At 47.0% G+C, this 15,822-nt stretch overlaps 1 protein-coding gene across 1 annotated transcript in view; it reads right to left on the reverse strand.

The window, feature by feature from the left end:
• Positions 1-11,770: 11,770 nt before the first annotated feature.
• Positions 11,771-15,822, reverse strand: part of PTEN (phosphatase and tensin homolog) — a 48,823-nt gene continuing 44,771 nt past the window's right edge. The window contains exon 9 of the mRNA XM_066554303.1: positions 11,771-15,398. Within this exon, the coding sequence (XP_066410400.1) occupies positions 15,213-15,398 (186 nt within the window). The 3' untranslated portion in view covers positions 11,771-15,212. The remainder of the gene's footprint in view (positions 15,399-15,822) is intronic.

The following is a 15,822-nucleotide window of genomic DNA, read 5'->3' on the forward strand; positions in this document are numbered from 1 at the left end:
CGAGGTTCTCCAGTTGCTGGTTTTGTTTAAAAAGTGGGCAGAAAAAGGCTTCATGTACAAACCACTCTAAAACAGGGCATCACCCATCACAGGGGAGGGAGCCAGCAAAACAACAAATCAGCCAAATCCTTCCCTAAAGGGTGATCCAGGCTGGTCCTTCCCAGTAACGTTACCTCGAAATTCCAACTCCATTCTACCTGTAAAGCCTAAAGCAATTTTGGACCAATTGGAGTCACAGAATCCCAGGATGGGGTGGGTTGGAATGCACCCTGAAGACCCAAAATTCCACCCCCTGCCATGGCAGGGACACCTTCCACTGTCCCAGGGTGCTCCAAGCCCCAGTGTCCAGCCTGGCCTTGGGCACTGCCAGGGATCCAGGGGCAGCCACAATTCCTGGCAGCGCCTGTGCTCACCCAGGGCCACCTCAAGCTCTGGAATGATGCTGAGTTTTCATCCAATCTCATTTTTTTCTCCCCCCTCCCCAGACCTCAATCTCTGAGTTTTGATCCAATCTTTTTTTTTCTTCCCCCAGTCTTGAGACATATGCTCCTGTGTTTATTTACCCATTTGTTTTGATCTTTTTTTTTTTTTCCTGCTCCAAGAGACATTTTCCCACATATCCACGTCTGCCTCCACTCTGACACGCCAGGATCTCCATCACCATCCACTTAAACTGGGAGGAGAGCACTAATGGATTCCTCCTGTCCCTGCCTGAAGCTCTGCCCCATCCCACACCACTCAGACCTATACAAACCCTTGCCATGCTTTGTTTGAATCATTTGATTCCCAGAAAGAAAAAAAAAAGAAGTTGTCACGGCCAAAAATAGAACATTTTTCCACTCTGCAGAACAAGCAGCAGCATTCCTGGGAATTCAGACAAATAGCATTGGTCAGGAGATGTCTCACAGACACCAGTGACATCCCAGAGCTGCTCTGGTGCCCTGTGAAGCAGGAAAGTGTTTGGGATCCCTCTGCCTCCCACTCTGGGGGGTGAAATCAGAGGTGAGGAGCCTGTTTCTGCTCGTGCTCCATGAGAAAGGGTGGCTGCTCTCCACAGGGACTTCTAAATTTATTTATTTTTTTAAATTTTAAAGAGAAAATGCCTCCTGGCTAAAATGTGATGCTGTTTAGAGCACAAGCCTTCACTAAGCACAATCAGCAACACTGATATTTTTACCAAGGTAGAAACAGCATTTTTGATTTCCTGTTAGAATATTTCATACAGTATTTCACCTGACTGCATGCAATACAAGTTACCCATAATAGTGATTCTATATGTAATAGTGAATAAAACTGTATATAATTATGAAACCATGTTCAATGGTTTTTGGAGGAAAAACTTTCAGGGAACTTAAAATACCCAATTTAATCATTGTAGGTCCCTTTCAACTGAAAATACTCAGTCCAGTCAGTCACAAATCACCCAACTTGAATTTCACTAGGAGCTGCTCTCAGTTTAATTGAATTTCTTTAGCAACATGAGCTTGGGTTACACCAAGGCAAACAGGGAGCTTCATTTTCAAAGACATCTGCAGTGTTTTGGGAGCCTTTGGGCTCTTTTCTGCGAGGGAGAGGAAGGGCAAATCCCAAATTTCACCGACCCTCAGCCGCACTGAAATCCCTGCAGATAGGTTGGGGTCTCGGGGCCTGCACTGGAGACTGAAGGGAATGTGGAAAACCTCTGGCAGGATTTGCACTCCTTGGGCAGAGCCCCACAAGCACATGGCACAAATGTCTCACCTCTGAAAGAGCAAAATCCCCTCCTGGCAGCTGAAGGGGGCAAAGGAGCCCAGCTCTGAGCCAGGCCAGGGGCGGGCACAGCTCCCACCTTGGGCACTGCCACGTCCCCAGAGCAGGAGCAGCCTCGGAAAGCTGGGCAGGAGAGCTCAGAGTGGCTCAGGCAGATGTGCCTGGATAAGCCCCTGTGATTTCCAGCAGCACCAGGTCCCCTCAGGCCGCTCTGGTGGAGTTAATTCCCAAATAATCTCCTGCTGCATCAGCTCCCAGCCCTTCGGCTGCAGACAGTGCTCTGCACACTCTGGTCCCTCCTCATCTGAGCTGAATCTGGGATAAAAAGTGTGCTAGAAAATGCCTCCAAATGCCTCCTGAAAATATCTCCATTTACTGGGGAGGAAAAAAAAAATCTCTTATTCTATTCAATAGACTTGTGGGCAGATCTTACAGCACAGCCTGCAAGCTCACTGCTGTTCAGCTGAACAGGTGAGGAATCTTTCCAGCTCTGGATTTATTTTTTCTTAAGATTGTAGGGGGGAAAAAAATCACTGATTTGGCAAGAGTTTCTCATGGGAAAACATCCATTTGAACAGGGATTTTCTGTGCAAGCAGCGGGGTCATTGACAGCGTGTCACAGGGAGAGGAGGAAAAAAAAATTCAGCTCAGGCCACTTATTTAGGGTCTAACTCATTAAATTATTAGTGATGATGAGCTCCCAGGAATCCAGCTCAATCAGAAAAGCAGGAAAAACAGCAAAGGGGAAGATGGGAAGGACACCAGCCCTCGGGGGGAGCACACACACAGTGGTGGGAGATCACAGGAGTGGGAAGTGGCTTCGTTTTTGGGCCTTTGCTGTCACATCAAGAAGGACAAACCCTGTGCTCAGAAGGTATATCCATGGAGGAGAGAGCCAGGCTGTTGGCATTTCCTGTGGATTTAGGATTTGCTGTGGAGCAGCACAGGTTTGATGTCCACAGGTACTGGATTCAACCTCAAAGCCAGGAAAACCCTTGGATGGAAGCCAGGTGCCTGCCACCTCCAGCCTGAAATGGTCCAATATCTGCATATTTTGCCTATTTGGGAAAAGAGAGAGGAAAAAAAAATATATCTTTAAAAAGATGCTGGAGCTCACCCTGAGGATGCAGCTCCAGCTGGGGGAGGCTGAGGAGGTCAGACCACAGGGGTGCAGCTGATGACAAACCCAAAGGGATAAATATGGAGGTGGATAGGATAAATATGGAGGTGGATAGGATAAATATGGAGGTGAGGAAGGTGAGAGCAGCACAAGTGGCGCTGCTTTTATTTCTGTGTGCTGCAAAGGCTGAAGGAAAACTTCAGCTCTGGGAGACCACAGCTCAACCTGCACCAAGCACGGCGGGGCTGAGGCACAAATCAGAGTGGGACCACATCAGCTCGTGGTGGAAGACCACAGATCAGATAAAAAGTCAGCTTTTGGCAGCAGCTGGGACAGACAAACAGAAAAGCTGCAGTCCTGGTGAGAACAAAGTGTCAAAGTGTCCAGGATGTGCACAGCCTGTTTGCAAGAGCACTGGGCTCCTCTGGGGACACAGAGAGAAAAATCCTCACTGGGGCTTGGCTGGGGGCTGGGAGCAGAGCACAAACATCAGCCCTGCTCAGGACACCCCCAAAGAGGGGGATTAACCCTTCCCCAGCCACCTGCACGGTGCCACAGCCACACAAAAGGAAGGAAAGCCTGGGTCACCTCCCAAATGCAGCAAAGAGGGAGAAAACAGGTGAGGAGTGACTCCCTGTGAGGGATGAGCATGGATGAAGCAGCTCATCAATTCCAAATGCTCATTCAGGAGCTCCTGTCTCCCAATTAAACTACTTAATGGGCTTCAAAAAAAGGGAACACGTGCTGGAGAGGCTGGAGATAGGAAGTGCTGACTTTGATCTCGTGATCTGAAATCCAACATGCAGGGCAGGGAGGGAAAGTGCTCCAGCAGTGAGGGCCAGGGGCACTCACAGAATCCCAGAATTGACAAAATTCACAGAATTCACGGAATCACAGATCACAGAATCACAGAACCCCAGAATCTCTGGGTTGGGTTGGAAGAGACCTCCAAGATCATGGAGTCCAACCCAGCCCCAACCCCTCAACCAAACCCTGGCACCCAGAGCCACATCCAGGCTGGTTTTAAACACATCCTGGGATGGTGACTCCACCACCTCCCTGGGCAGCCATTCCAGTTCTTTATCACCCTTTGTGTAAAAAACTTATTCTTAATATCCAACCTATATTTCCCTTGGTGCAGGTTAAGGCTGTGTGCTCTCATTCTGGAGAAAGAGCCCAGCCCCAGCTGAGCACAGGCACCTTTCAGGAGCTGTAGAGAGTGGTAAGGTCACCCCTGAGTCTCCTTTTCTCCAGGCTGAGCACCCCCAGCTCCCTCAGTGGTTCCTCACAGGGCCATGGCCCACACAAGGCTTGTGCCACGTGGGACAAAACCCCTGGGAGAGCCATCCTGGCCTGTGTCACCACCAAACTCATGTCACAAGGATGGTGACAAACCGAGTGAGCTCTGGGGATGCACAGGTCCAGCAGCCACAGCTGTGCCACGAGGGACCAGGGGGAAACCAGCCATGGGAGGGGGATCCTGTCATGGCAGAAAACCTGGAGATGTCTGAGGGATTGCATTCAGGCTTGGAGGCTTCAGCCTGGAGGTGGCTTTGCCAGAGGCCTCCAAGAGGAGGAGGAGGAGGAGGAGGAGGAGGAAGGGCTGTCCTTCCTCCTCCTCCTCTTGCAGCACAAGGACTGGGAGTGTGTGACAGAATTGAGGAGATGTTCCCTCACTTTCCCCCAGCACCTTGTCCCAAGAGGCAGAGGATGCCCAGAGCTTCTGCATCAGTTTGAGGGGAATGGGAGCAGTGCCTTGCAGAGGGATGAGTTGGAGGTTGCTGAACACAAAAACCAGCCCAGGTTCAGGAGGTCCCTGGCCAGCAGCTGGTTCTGGGCTGCTCTCAGATGTGCATCCCCTGCTCTTACTCATCCCTGAGCAGGCACCTCCAGCCACAGGGCAGGACACACATTTCAGTCAGCCAGAAACCCAAATGGTTGTGCAGTTACACACTTGTACATGCAAAACTGTCACTTTTACATTTGAAGGCTTTACAGCAAGACACTGAGCTAAATAAAACCACAAAACCAACCACCCAAAGCAAGCAGTCGGCAGTGGGCCATTCAATTCCTCTCAGGTCTCCCTTCAGATGTTGTTATGTGGACATTCAGCTCCTTTTACCTCCCTCACACCTCCTGGTCCAGACTTCTCACCTCTCCTCTTGCCTGCAGTCAAGCCAAGCTTGCTTTGACTCTTGGAAAAGTCAGAAGGCATTAATCAAACCCTCTGTTGTGCAACTGTTTCCATCACTGAGCTGCATCTGCTCCCTGAGGGCTCTTAATTGCTCATTAAGGAAGTGCCCCATGTGGGAAGGGGAGAGAGAGGACTTGGGCAGCTCTTCACAGGCTGGGAATGAGCCCCTGCAGCCCCAGAGGCAGATGTGCAGGGCAGCCCAGCACCCAGGAGGGGTTGGTCACAGGGAAGGGACGCAGCAGGGCCACTTGTGAGTCATCTCCCAGGCAGGGTGATGGAGAGGAGTCACCTGTTGGAATTCAGGACATCCCTCTGGCTGTGCTGGATGGCTCAAACCCCTGCCAGGGTGGGGCTCAGAGACCCTGGCACAGAGCCCAAGGCACCTGTGACTTTGATTATGACCCATGGAAAAAGTTACCAACCTCATATGAGGATCTGCAAGCCACAAAAGCCTAAGTAGAATAATAATTAGTTTGTCACGGGGTGAAAAATAGATTTTTTGGGGTTTTTAGAATGGGGGTTCAGGGGGCAAGATGGAGGAATCTGGGCCTGTCCAGCCTTTCTCCTTCTTCTTCTTGGCCTCCATCTTCTGCTGTGATGGTGGCACTTTTGGATGGGTTTAGAGTAGAAGCTCACTGTCTAACATGGGTGATGGGTATTCAGAAGTTATGGTAAATATTGCATATGTAGTTTTTAGTATAAAAAGATAACACCAGTGTGCCTCTGTCTGACCTGCTGAACAGACCTCAGCAGGCCAGAGAAAGAATTTTATAGATAAGAAACAATAAACAACCTTGAGAACGAGAACTGAAGAGCTCTGACTCCTCCTTTGACAGCCGGGCTGGGAAAAGGGATTTTCTGACACATCTCAAAGTCACTGTGACCAGCTGGAATCCCAAGAGTCCCCCAGAGCTGCAGGGATGGAGCACAAGGATCTGACCCCTGGGCACTGCTCTGGGGCTCAGGCCATGCAGGGGCAGCCCAGCTCCCCTGCAGCTGCTGCAGGAAGTGGCTGCTCTGAGAGAGCTCAGCTGCAGATGAGCTGGGCACTGAGCTCCAGCCCAAAACATCCACCAGCTTTGTCAGAACAATGCACCTTTCAAAGGGAAGGCAAGTACTGAGGAGAGGACATCAGGTCATGGCCGCTAACCTGGGTCAAAAGCACACCTTGAGCACCCTGGCCATGCACGTAGGGTATTTAGTGGATATCAAGACTGGACAGCCTTGATATTATTAAAAGCAATGATAATTGCTGCTGTAGACAGCTCAGATATTCTTTTTTACCATCTCAGAACACACCTCTACAACACAGTGAAATATGTTGAAACATGAAATACCCATGCATGTAGGGTATTTCATGTGTATCAAGTCTGGACACTCTTGATATTATTAAAAGCAATCATAGACCCCAGACCCCACATAACCTTCATGCTACAATTATTTTGTCAAAGGCCAAAAAAAACCCACCAGATAGCTCAGATTTTTTTTTTACCATCTCAGAACACACCTCCACAACACAGTGAAATATGTTGGCCATGCATGTAGGGTACTTCATGTATATCAAGACTGGACAGCCTTGATATTATTAAAACCAATGATAATTGCTGCTATAGACAGCTCAGTTGTTTAGTTTTTTTTTTGCTATCTCAGAACACACCTCTACAACACAGTGAAACATGTGCATGAGTCTTTGTTTGCTCCACATTTTACCTTTTTGACAACCTTGGCTGCACTCTAGTTTTTTAAAGAAAAGAAAAAACATCTCCTGAACTACAGAAATGGGAGTTTTGGGCAGCACTTCTTGGTCAGCTCATGCCACAGCACCTGGGTGAGGGTGTAGGTGCTGCCCCAGGGCCCCCAGCTGCTCACAGATCCCCCAAATTATTTCCTTTCCCATCCCCATAACTCAGCCCCTCTCTGCACAGTGGAAGTGACTCCAGGGCACATCCACCTCCTCATTTCCTGCATTTCCTCCCTGCCAAGAGCCACCTCGGGGGCTGCCTGGGGCTGTGTCCACCCATCCCCTTCATGCTGCTGTAAGCACGTTGCCAAATCCCTAAAAAACAAACCCCAGCTCCCCTGAGGGGCCTGGAGTGCTGCCCTTGCTCTGCTCTGAACCAAAGTGATCAAAAGTTCCCAATCCCAAGTTTATTTCTGCTATGAAGACAGAGAAGAAGAGGGATGGATGGATGGATGAATGGATGGATGGATGGATGGATGGATGGATGGATGGATGGATGGATGGATGGATGGATGATGGATGGATGGATGATGGATGGATGGATGGATGATGGATGGATGGATGGATGGATGGATGGATGGATGGATGGATGGATGGATGGATGATGGATGGATGGATGATGGATGGATGATGGATGGATGGATGATGGATGGATGGATGGATGGATGGATGGATGGATGGATGGATGGATGATGGATGGATGGATGGATGGATGGATGGATGGATGGATGGATGGATGGATGCATGGATGATGGATGGATGGATGATGGATGGATGGATGGATGGATGGATGGATGGATGGATGGATGGATGGATGGATGGATGGATGATGGATGATGGATGGATGAAACTGCTGCAAAGCTGTGCAAGCTCCTGATCACAGTCTGGGACCTTCAGCAAGGACACAAAGGCCACACCATGAGCACTGGGCTGGCTGAGGGTCATTCACACTCCCACCTCCAGCTACTGCTCAGGAGATGCTTTGCCAAGGCTCAGTTTTTGTCCAGCAGGTAGGTAGAGCTTTATCCTGTGTGAATGTCAGAGTTTGGCAGCTCTGCTCACGCTCCTCCACAATAAACTCTCCAGATCTTGCTCTTGGGGAGTGAAGTCTGTCAGGGGGAGCTGACAAAGAGATGAAGGTGGCAAATTCCCCTTGCAGAGTCTTTTTTTCTGTGCTCCAACCTTCAGGGGAAGGCAGAGCATTCCCTGGAGTGCTGCAGCAGAGCCCCCACCCTCAGAGAAGGACACAGACACGCTGGGTGCCAGCGTGCCATCCCTGGGTGCCATCCCTTCTCCTGCTTCAAGGCACAAACACCTGAGCTGGGGGCTCTTGTGCAAAGCTTTTCTTTCCTTTCAACACAAAAGAGACAAATTAAAAACCAAGAGGATGGACTAGCTGGGGTGAAAACAATTCCAACCTTCCTATTTGGCTTTTTGTCACTGCTCTGTGTTCCTCAGCTCAGTGGAGCTTCCAGCCCTTCCCTTTCCCGGGGGGGCTGCAGCTTCTCCAGGAAGCCCCCAGCCCTCCCCAGGTTGGTTTGAAGGGTGAGTGAGGCCTGAGAACCCCTGAACCTTCAAACACTCAAAAACCACGGGCCAGAGCTGCTTTTCTGCACGTTCAGATTTCAGGGAGAAGCCAAATCCTTCCCAAGAGCTGCTCTTCAGGGAAGGGGAATAACCAGCGCTCACTCCTTTTTGTGTGCTGAGTGGATGTTATCAGTCTCCTCTCACTGCTGATCTTTCCCATCCTCCAACGCAAATCCCAACGTTTTCCTGAGCTGCTTGCAGTCCCAACTCCAGTCTGGAGCTGTCAGCCCTCCTGTTTCCATAGTTTCAAACACTTTTTAAAGCAGAGGATCCCCAAGCCAACCTCCCAAAGGCATCTCCCTCCCTCCAGCTGCCTCTCAGCCACCTCTCATCAGCTGCTCCATCCCATCCTTGCAGAAGCCCAGCAAATCTCTATAAACATGTGCCATCACCCCTTTCCTCACAAGTTCCATACCTCCACCCACCAGGTTTCACTCTCCCATTACCAAACCCTGCTTTACATTAAAGCCTTTGCCGCCTTCTCCTCCAGACTCATTAATTTCCCTTTTAAAGGCTCATTCCTGCACAGATTTCCATGACAGAATCCTTCCCATTTTTTCCTGCTGCCATGGGGCAGCCCTGATCTCTCTGTGCAGGCTGCTGGAATTCCTCAATCCAGCATTTCCCAGCTGCTCTCAGCCTCTCCCAGACCCCACATCACCTTCATGCTACAATTATTTTGTTAAAGGCCAAAAAAACACCAGTAGGGCCTGAAGCAGCCTGAATTACACAAAGGGTCATTTAAAGCACAAAGCTCAGCCTCTGAAAGATCACCTTTTATCAGCTTAAAACCCCTCCATGAACAGGAAATCACAAAGAAAAACCATGAATTTATTTCAGGGCTTAGTCATGGGAGACAAAGTAAATTACCAAGCACAGGAGCCCTCAAAAAATAAAAATAAACCACACTAAACCCCTTTGTAAAAAATATTTCTGTAGCCAGTACAGCCCATAGAGCAACATTTGCAGCTGGAAAGTGTAGCCCAGCAGTTCATTAACAAGTTTTTTAATTCAGGTTGCTCATCACAAGTCCCATGGTTCCCATTAGACCAGACAAACACATCCAGGGTTGTGCAGAGCACCAGGAGCTCACCAAGGCAAACACATCTGCTGAACCTGCACAACCCTGACGTTTCTCAGAGCTGTTCTTTCTTTTTTTTTTTTAAAAAAAAGGCACCCTAAAAGTGTTTCTTCTTGCTAGGTCTTCAGAATAAAGCTTGGTGGACAAAAAGGTAAAAATAAACCACAACCAAACAAATAAACTAAAAAAAAAAAAAACCTAAAAAAACCCAGGCATAAAATAATTACCTGTCCTATACTGCAACACAGAGCAGTGGCTGAGAAGTTTGAAAGCACAGAAGATAGGTGGGAAATGAGAGAAAACACATGGAAAAATGCAAAAACAATGAAATGCCATAAGAAAGCCCAACTAGGAAAAGGAGCAAAAGAACAGGGAGCAAAAGGCAAAGAAACAAGTAAGGGTTTTTATTTTAATGGGCCCATCAGTTCAAAATAAAGGGATTTTCTCATCTGCCTAGCACAGGACTGTGTAGGAAAAATTAAAAAAAAAATTAAAAAAAAAAAAAAAAAAGAAAGGAGGAGAATTACCAGGGACAGATGTGGAAAGATGGGGTTTGAGAAGACACCAAAGAATGAGGGTGACAAGAAGCCAAAGAAGAACCAACCAGCTGCAGGAAAAACACTTCAAAATTCTCCTACCAACGTCTTTCCTTCTTAAAAGAGTGCAATTTATAGCTCTGCTGCAGCTTTAAAAGAAGACACAATTAATTATTAACCACCTAGGAAGGGATCTGATGGAACTGAGCTGCTGCTCCCTGGGCTTGGGAAAGCTCAGGCAGGCCCTGGAGCTGGAGGGGCTCAGAGGACATGGAGAGCACAGGGATTGTCCTCTGGGCTGGCACCCAGCACCTCCCTGGGAAGCTCTGTCACCACAAGGGTCACCAGAGTGGGAAAAATGAGCATAGAAAGCTCATAGAAAGCACCTTTAGCTGCTGGGGGCTGGGCCATGGGACTTTCATCAATGGGACAAGAGTGTAAAAGTCAAATAAATATAAATCCTCTGCCCATAGCACTTCTCTTCTGTCTCCAGAGCAGAATCTTTTCATAGAGAGAGATCTCTGTATCTACAGAAACTCCTCATCATGTTGAACCCTGTTCAAACCACTCTCCTTTGAGCTTCCTGCCCTTCCTCTGCCTCTTCCCACCCTAATTTCATTTTTTTGGATGCAAACCAAGCTCAGTTGTCAATGTCAACATGCATTGACAGCTTTGGGCAGCAGCACGTGCTGAGGTGCAAACCCCACCTGGCCAACACTGCCCCCCAAACCTCCCCTGTCCCACCAGAAGGGGAGATTTTTGGGGATGCTCAGCCAAACGTGGGCCAGGGCTGGTGTTAGCAGCAGAGGGAAGGATGGAGGAGTGACAAGAGCCACCTGAAGTCACCTCCCCACCCCTCTGAGAGCCCTGCAGGCCCAGGGTAACCCTGGGAACAGGGAACACCTCCTAGGATTGAGGTGCCACTTTAAAATCTGGCTTGGAAACAGCCAACCAACCAGAACCCCAAAATTAGCTACTTGACCTCATCTGAGAGTGGCCTTGATGATCTCAAAGGGCCTTTCCAGCCTCAACAATCCTATGATTCTATAGGGAAAAATGCATCTCCTTGTCAATGTAAAGCTACTTCAGGAAAAGAACTCTCAGGTGGGATTCAGATCTCATTATGCAGCAGATGCAACATTACACCATTTACAAGGTGAATTTTTAATTAAGTTCTCATGGAGACTAAACAGAGAATCCCAGACTGGTTTGGGAGGGAGGGGACCTCAAAGTCCATCCAGTGCCATGGGCAGGGACACCTTCCATTGTCCCAGGCTGCTCCCAGCCCCAGAGTCCAGCCTGGCCTTGGGCACTGCCAGGGATCCAGGGGCAGCCCCAGCTGCTCTGGGCACCCTGTGCCAGGGCCTGCCCACCCTCACAGGGAAGGATTTCTTCCCAATATCCCTCTTGCAGTGGGAATCCATTCCCCTTTTCCTTGTCATCAGTCTGTCTCCATCTTTCCTACAGCTCCTCAGGCACTGGGGACAGGCACAACCACACTGCTTGTGTGGTTTGACGCCCCAGGAGGTGCCCCTGCCCCTCAGCAGGACACCAAAGTGAGGGTCTGACATCCCTGCACACATCTGGAGTTCCACTGCTGCCCTGGTCAAACCTCTGGGACACAGCAGCCTTTGGAGCTGCAGCTCCCTTCCGATCCCTGGATGCACAAGGAGCACCCTTGGCTCCAAATTCCACAGCTTTACAAGCACAACGTGTGAGCTGTTTGCCAAGCTCAGAACACTGCAATAAAACACCCACACAGTGACAAGAATGAGACTTTAATCAGTTTTAAGTGGAGTTTTAACACTAAGAGATAAAGGGTTGTTAAACACAATAACAAACGGACATCTGATTTGTATGAGGCATTATCCTGTACATGTCATACTTGGTTTTTGTGTATTCTCAGTTACACACAGAGCCACTGTTGCACAGCACAATAGTATTTGAAGAGGCTGAATCAGAGTAAGGCTGCTTAACAGACTGATTTTTTTTTTTTCTTTTAGTATCTATATATATATATGCTATATGAAAACAGACTGGAAAATTTGAAGTGGCAGAGAAAGGCAGCTCTGCCAAAACGCTGCAGTTGGAGCCCCTTTTAGTGCACAGTCCCACCCCATCCATCTGCATGCACGACACTTTCCAACAGTATTGAGAAGGTAAACGAGGCACTTCGTGGCAACCACAGGCATCGTTAACATATTGCACACATTTGCTAGGACTAAACATGGAACTTGCACACCAGCATCCTCTTCTTGGATTATTTCAAGGTGGCTTTTTTTTTTTTTTGTTTTGTTTTGAATTTGGAAAGCTAATTTCGATGCTGCATGTAAACTCCACTTCAGTTTACAATGTGTGCCCCGGGGAGGAATCTGGAGGCTGATTTTGCACAGCTGCCCTGGAGGAGCTGTGGCAAAGATTTCCACTGGGGCTGCCCAAGCCCAGGGGATGCTTCAGGGCCTTTACACTTAAGCTCTTACCAAAGTGATGCCTTCAAGTAGTTTCAGACATGTAAGCTCTTGCACATCCCAACAGGCTGAAGCCTACAGTCTGGAAACTCAAGGAAAGATTACCTAGAGAATGCAGCTCAAGCTAATTATGAATACTGTCATAAATAAAGTTTTAGTAAGGACTCAAAAACCTTTCAGTCATAGCAATTCTTGTCAACTTCTATGGGGGTGGTAACTGAAATAAAGTATAGGAGAGTATGTATAATATATATTTATATATATAATATATATATATATAATGCCATTTTTCCATTTCCAATGACTACACCATAAAATGTAAGCAAGGCTTCTCAAAGACGTCGAAACATTAAAAAAAAATTAAAAAAAAAACAAAACAAAACACCAAAAACCCTCATTCCAACCTTCACATTCCAAAGGAAAAAGAACAGTGCAAAAGCCCATCCTTGCGTCCTGATTCCCGATCCGGCGTCACCGACTGGAGCTGCACCATCCAATCCTGATTATCCGAAGTGGGACACGCAGCACTGCCAAGATCCCAACACTATCCAAGCACGAGCACTTGGCTTTATTTAAGCACAACACAACTTTCAACTGTTATAAACCAGACAGGGTGAAAACACGATTGGAAGGGTAAGAGTTAAAATTCCTGTTCCCAAGGGAAAACCACCTCCTGCTCGTCACAATGAGCACTGAACCTTGATCCATTAAAGTCTAATGAAACCTGTAAGTCAGAACGGATTACCAGCTTTGTTAGAAGTTAGAATCATGAATCTGAGGAGCAGAATTGACCAACAGAAACCAGGTAAGGAAAAAAAAATCTTTAAAAGCCCTTTACACCTCAGTTTCCCAATTGTAATTAGTGAAAGTCCTGCCTTGTGTGGTTCCAATTCCAACCATTAATGCTGCTGTACAGGGCTCTGACAGATCCCATTCATAATTCTGGCTGAGAACACAGCTCATGAACTTCCATGTCAGCACCAAGAAGTTAATTAAGCAGGGGGATGTGTGTACTACACCCTAAAAAAAAGCATCAATTTGGGGTCAGCTGCTCATGGCCCATTCACATCTGGATGTGCCAGCAGCTGGACTCCTGAGCCACCTCAGGCTGGGCATGACAATCATCCACCAGAAGCCAACTTTGAGCCCTACCCTAGGAACAAATAATCCAACACTGCCACTTGGCTTAGAAAAACAATTTCTTGGGTGGTTTGAGGGGTTGTTTTTGATAGTAATGTATTTGGGACAAGTTCTGCTTTTTAATCTTCATTTACAGCGTTGAGAATTTACTGCAACACTGGTTTCCTGTCTCTGGTGTGTAATGTCCGTTTTTTAAACATTGCAGGTAATGAGTATTCAAGTAAAATTCCCTAACAGTTAATGACTTTTTTTTTTTTCTTAAAAAAAAAAAGTGTGCAAAACTGCAAAACTCATTGTAATAGAATGTGTAAGGTCAAAGGGGTGGAACGGCTGACAGAGGTTTGATTGAAAAAATGCATCAGAAATCTTCCAAACAAACACTAACCTGGAGAATCTCCAATGACATTTCCTGTGCACCATTACAAAATCTTTTTATATTCATGAGAGGGAAAAAAAAAAAAAATAAAGCTTGCAAGGCAGCACATGAAGTATTCACAGCAGGAATATGATTGAAAAACTACTAATATAAATGTAAGATGTTGACTGATGTTTTTGCACTAAGAGCATCTGACTTTTAGCACTGGCCTTGATTACACAGGAGATGGAGCAGCCATTACAATTCAGAAAAAAATCCCAATAAATCATTGTCTAATTTGGTAACCATTTGTTTCAAGCTCTTACTTTAGTTGATAGCCTCCACATTTGTATGGTTAAGTCATTGTTGCTGTGTTTCCTTTTGCTGTTTTTTTTTTTTTGTTTGTTTGTTTTTGTTTCTCTTGACCCCAATTCCTTGTCTCCCTTCATAGCGCGGGTCTCGTGGGTGTCGTGAAGGTTCATTCCTGTACCCCTAGACAGAATCACTCTCTCTAGCTGCCTTTTCTAGCACCATTACACTTAAAAAAAATGAAAAATGCACAAACAACAAGCAGTGACAGCGGCGACTCCTCACCCATTGTCCCGGATGAATTAGGGCAGCATGCTGAGGAAAGGTGCATGGAACAGCCGGACACGGTACACAGGCCACGCTCCTTTCCGAGCATCACCTTCCAGCCCCCATCCAAAAAACATGCATTAGAATGTAGGAAAAACCTTCTAGAAACATCTCTTAGCCAACTGCAGACTTTTCTGTTGCCACACAAGTGCAAAAAAAGGGGCAGGATGTGAACCTGTAAAAATTTTTTTTTTTCTTTTCGGTTTTTGAAACTTCGTTTGGTGACAGAACACAAAAGGAAAAATTCCTACGCATACACATTAGGTCTGTCTCCACTTTTATAAAACTGGAATAAAATGGGAAAGTGCCATGTTTATAGTTCCTAATTGAAGTTTTAATGTCCTTTGACACAAAAAGGTATATACATAAGAGCTACGTAACCTTTCTTTAACCCCCCCGACTGGACAAGTGTCAAACCCTGTAGATTTGTAGGGCAAAACAAGATTGGTCAGGAAAGAATTGTTCCTATAACTGGTAATCTGACACTATGTCCTTTTGCCATTTAGAAAGGTCCTTTTTTTTTTTCAGTTTATTCAAGTTTGTCTGTCTTCATGTTTTTTTTTTTTTTTTGTATGGTTCTTTTTTATCTCTGATAAAAAAAATATTCAGACTTTTGTAATCTGCGTATGCTGATCTTCATCAAAAGGTTCATTCTCTGGATCAGAGTCAGTGGTGTCAGAGTATCTATAATGATCAGGTTCATTGTCACTAACATCTGGTGTTACAGAAGTTGAACTGCTAGCCTCTGGGTTTGATGGCTCTTCTACTGTTTTTGTGAAAAATAGCTTCACCTGGGGAAGGAAAAAACAACATTTAAAAAGGGAACCTGGATTTAACTGAGCAATTTTTAACAGCACAGGTCCTGGCTACCCTGAGTCACACCCGTGCTCCTCTCCCCAGAGAGAGGTTTGCCAGCCCCTCAATTCCAGCCCTGGCAAAGCAGCAGGATTTTCCAGCCCAGCTGCAGGAATTGTGTCTGGCTGAGTGCTCAGGTGCTCCTGAGCTGCAGCAGCAGGACACCCCAGCACACCCTCCTGCCTTCCCCAACTCCCAGAGCACCAGGAGATTGCAGGAAGAGTGAGTGCACAGGAGTGAACAAAACCTTCTCTAATGGGTGACTCTTGTGTGGGAAGTCTGACCCAAGCAATATTCCAAGCTATGACTATTACCTTCAAACAAACTCTGGCTGATCTTTTATGAGCAAGTCAGAAAATG

Source organism: Molothrus aeneus, chromosome 8 (assembly GCF_037042795.1).
Source record: "Molothrus aeneus isolate 106 chromosome 8, BPBGC_Maene_1.0, whole genome shotgun sequence".
Taxonomy (NCBI): Eukaryota; Metazoa; Chordata; class Aves; order Passeriformes; family Icteridae; genus Molothrus; species Molothrus aeneus.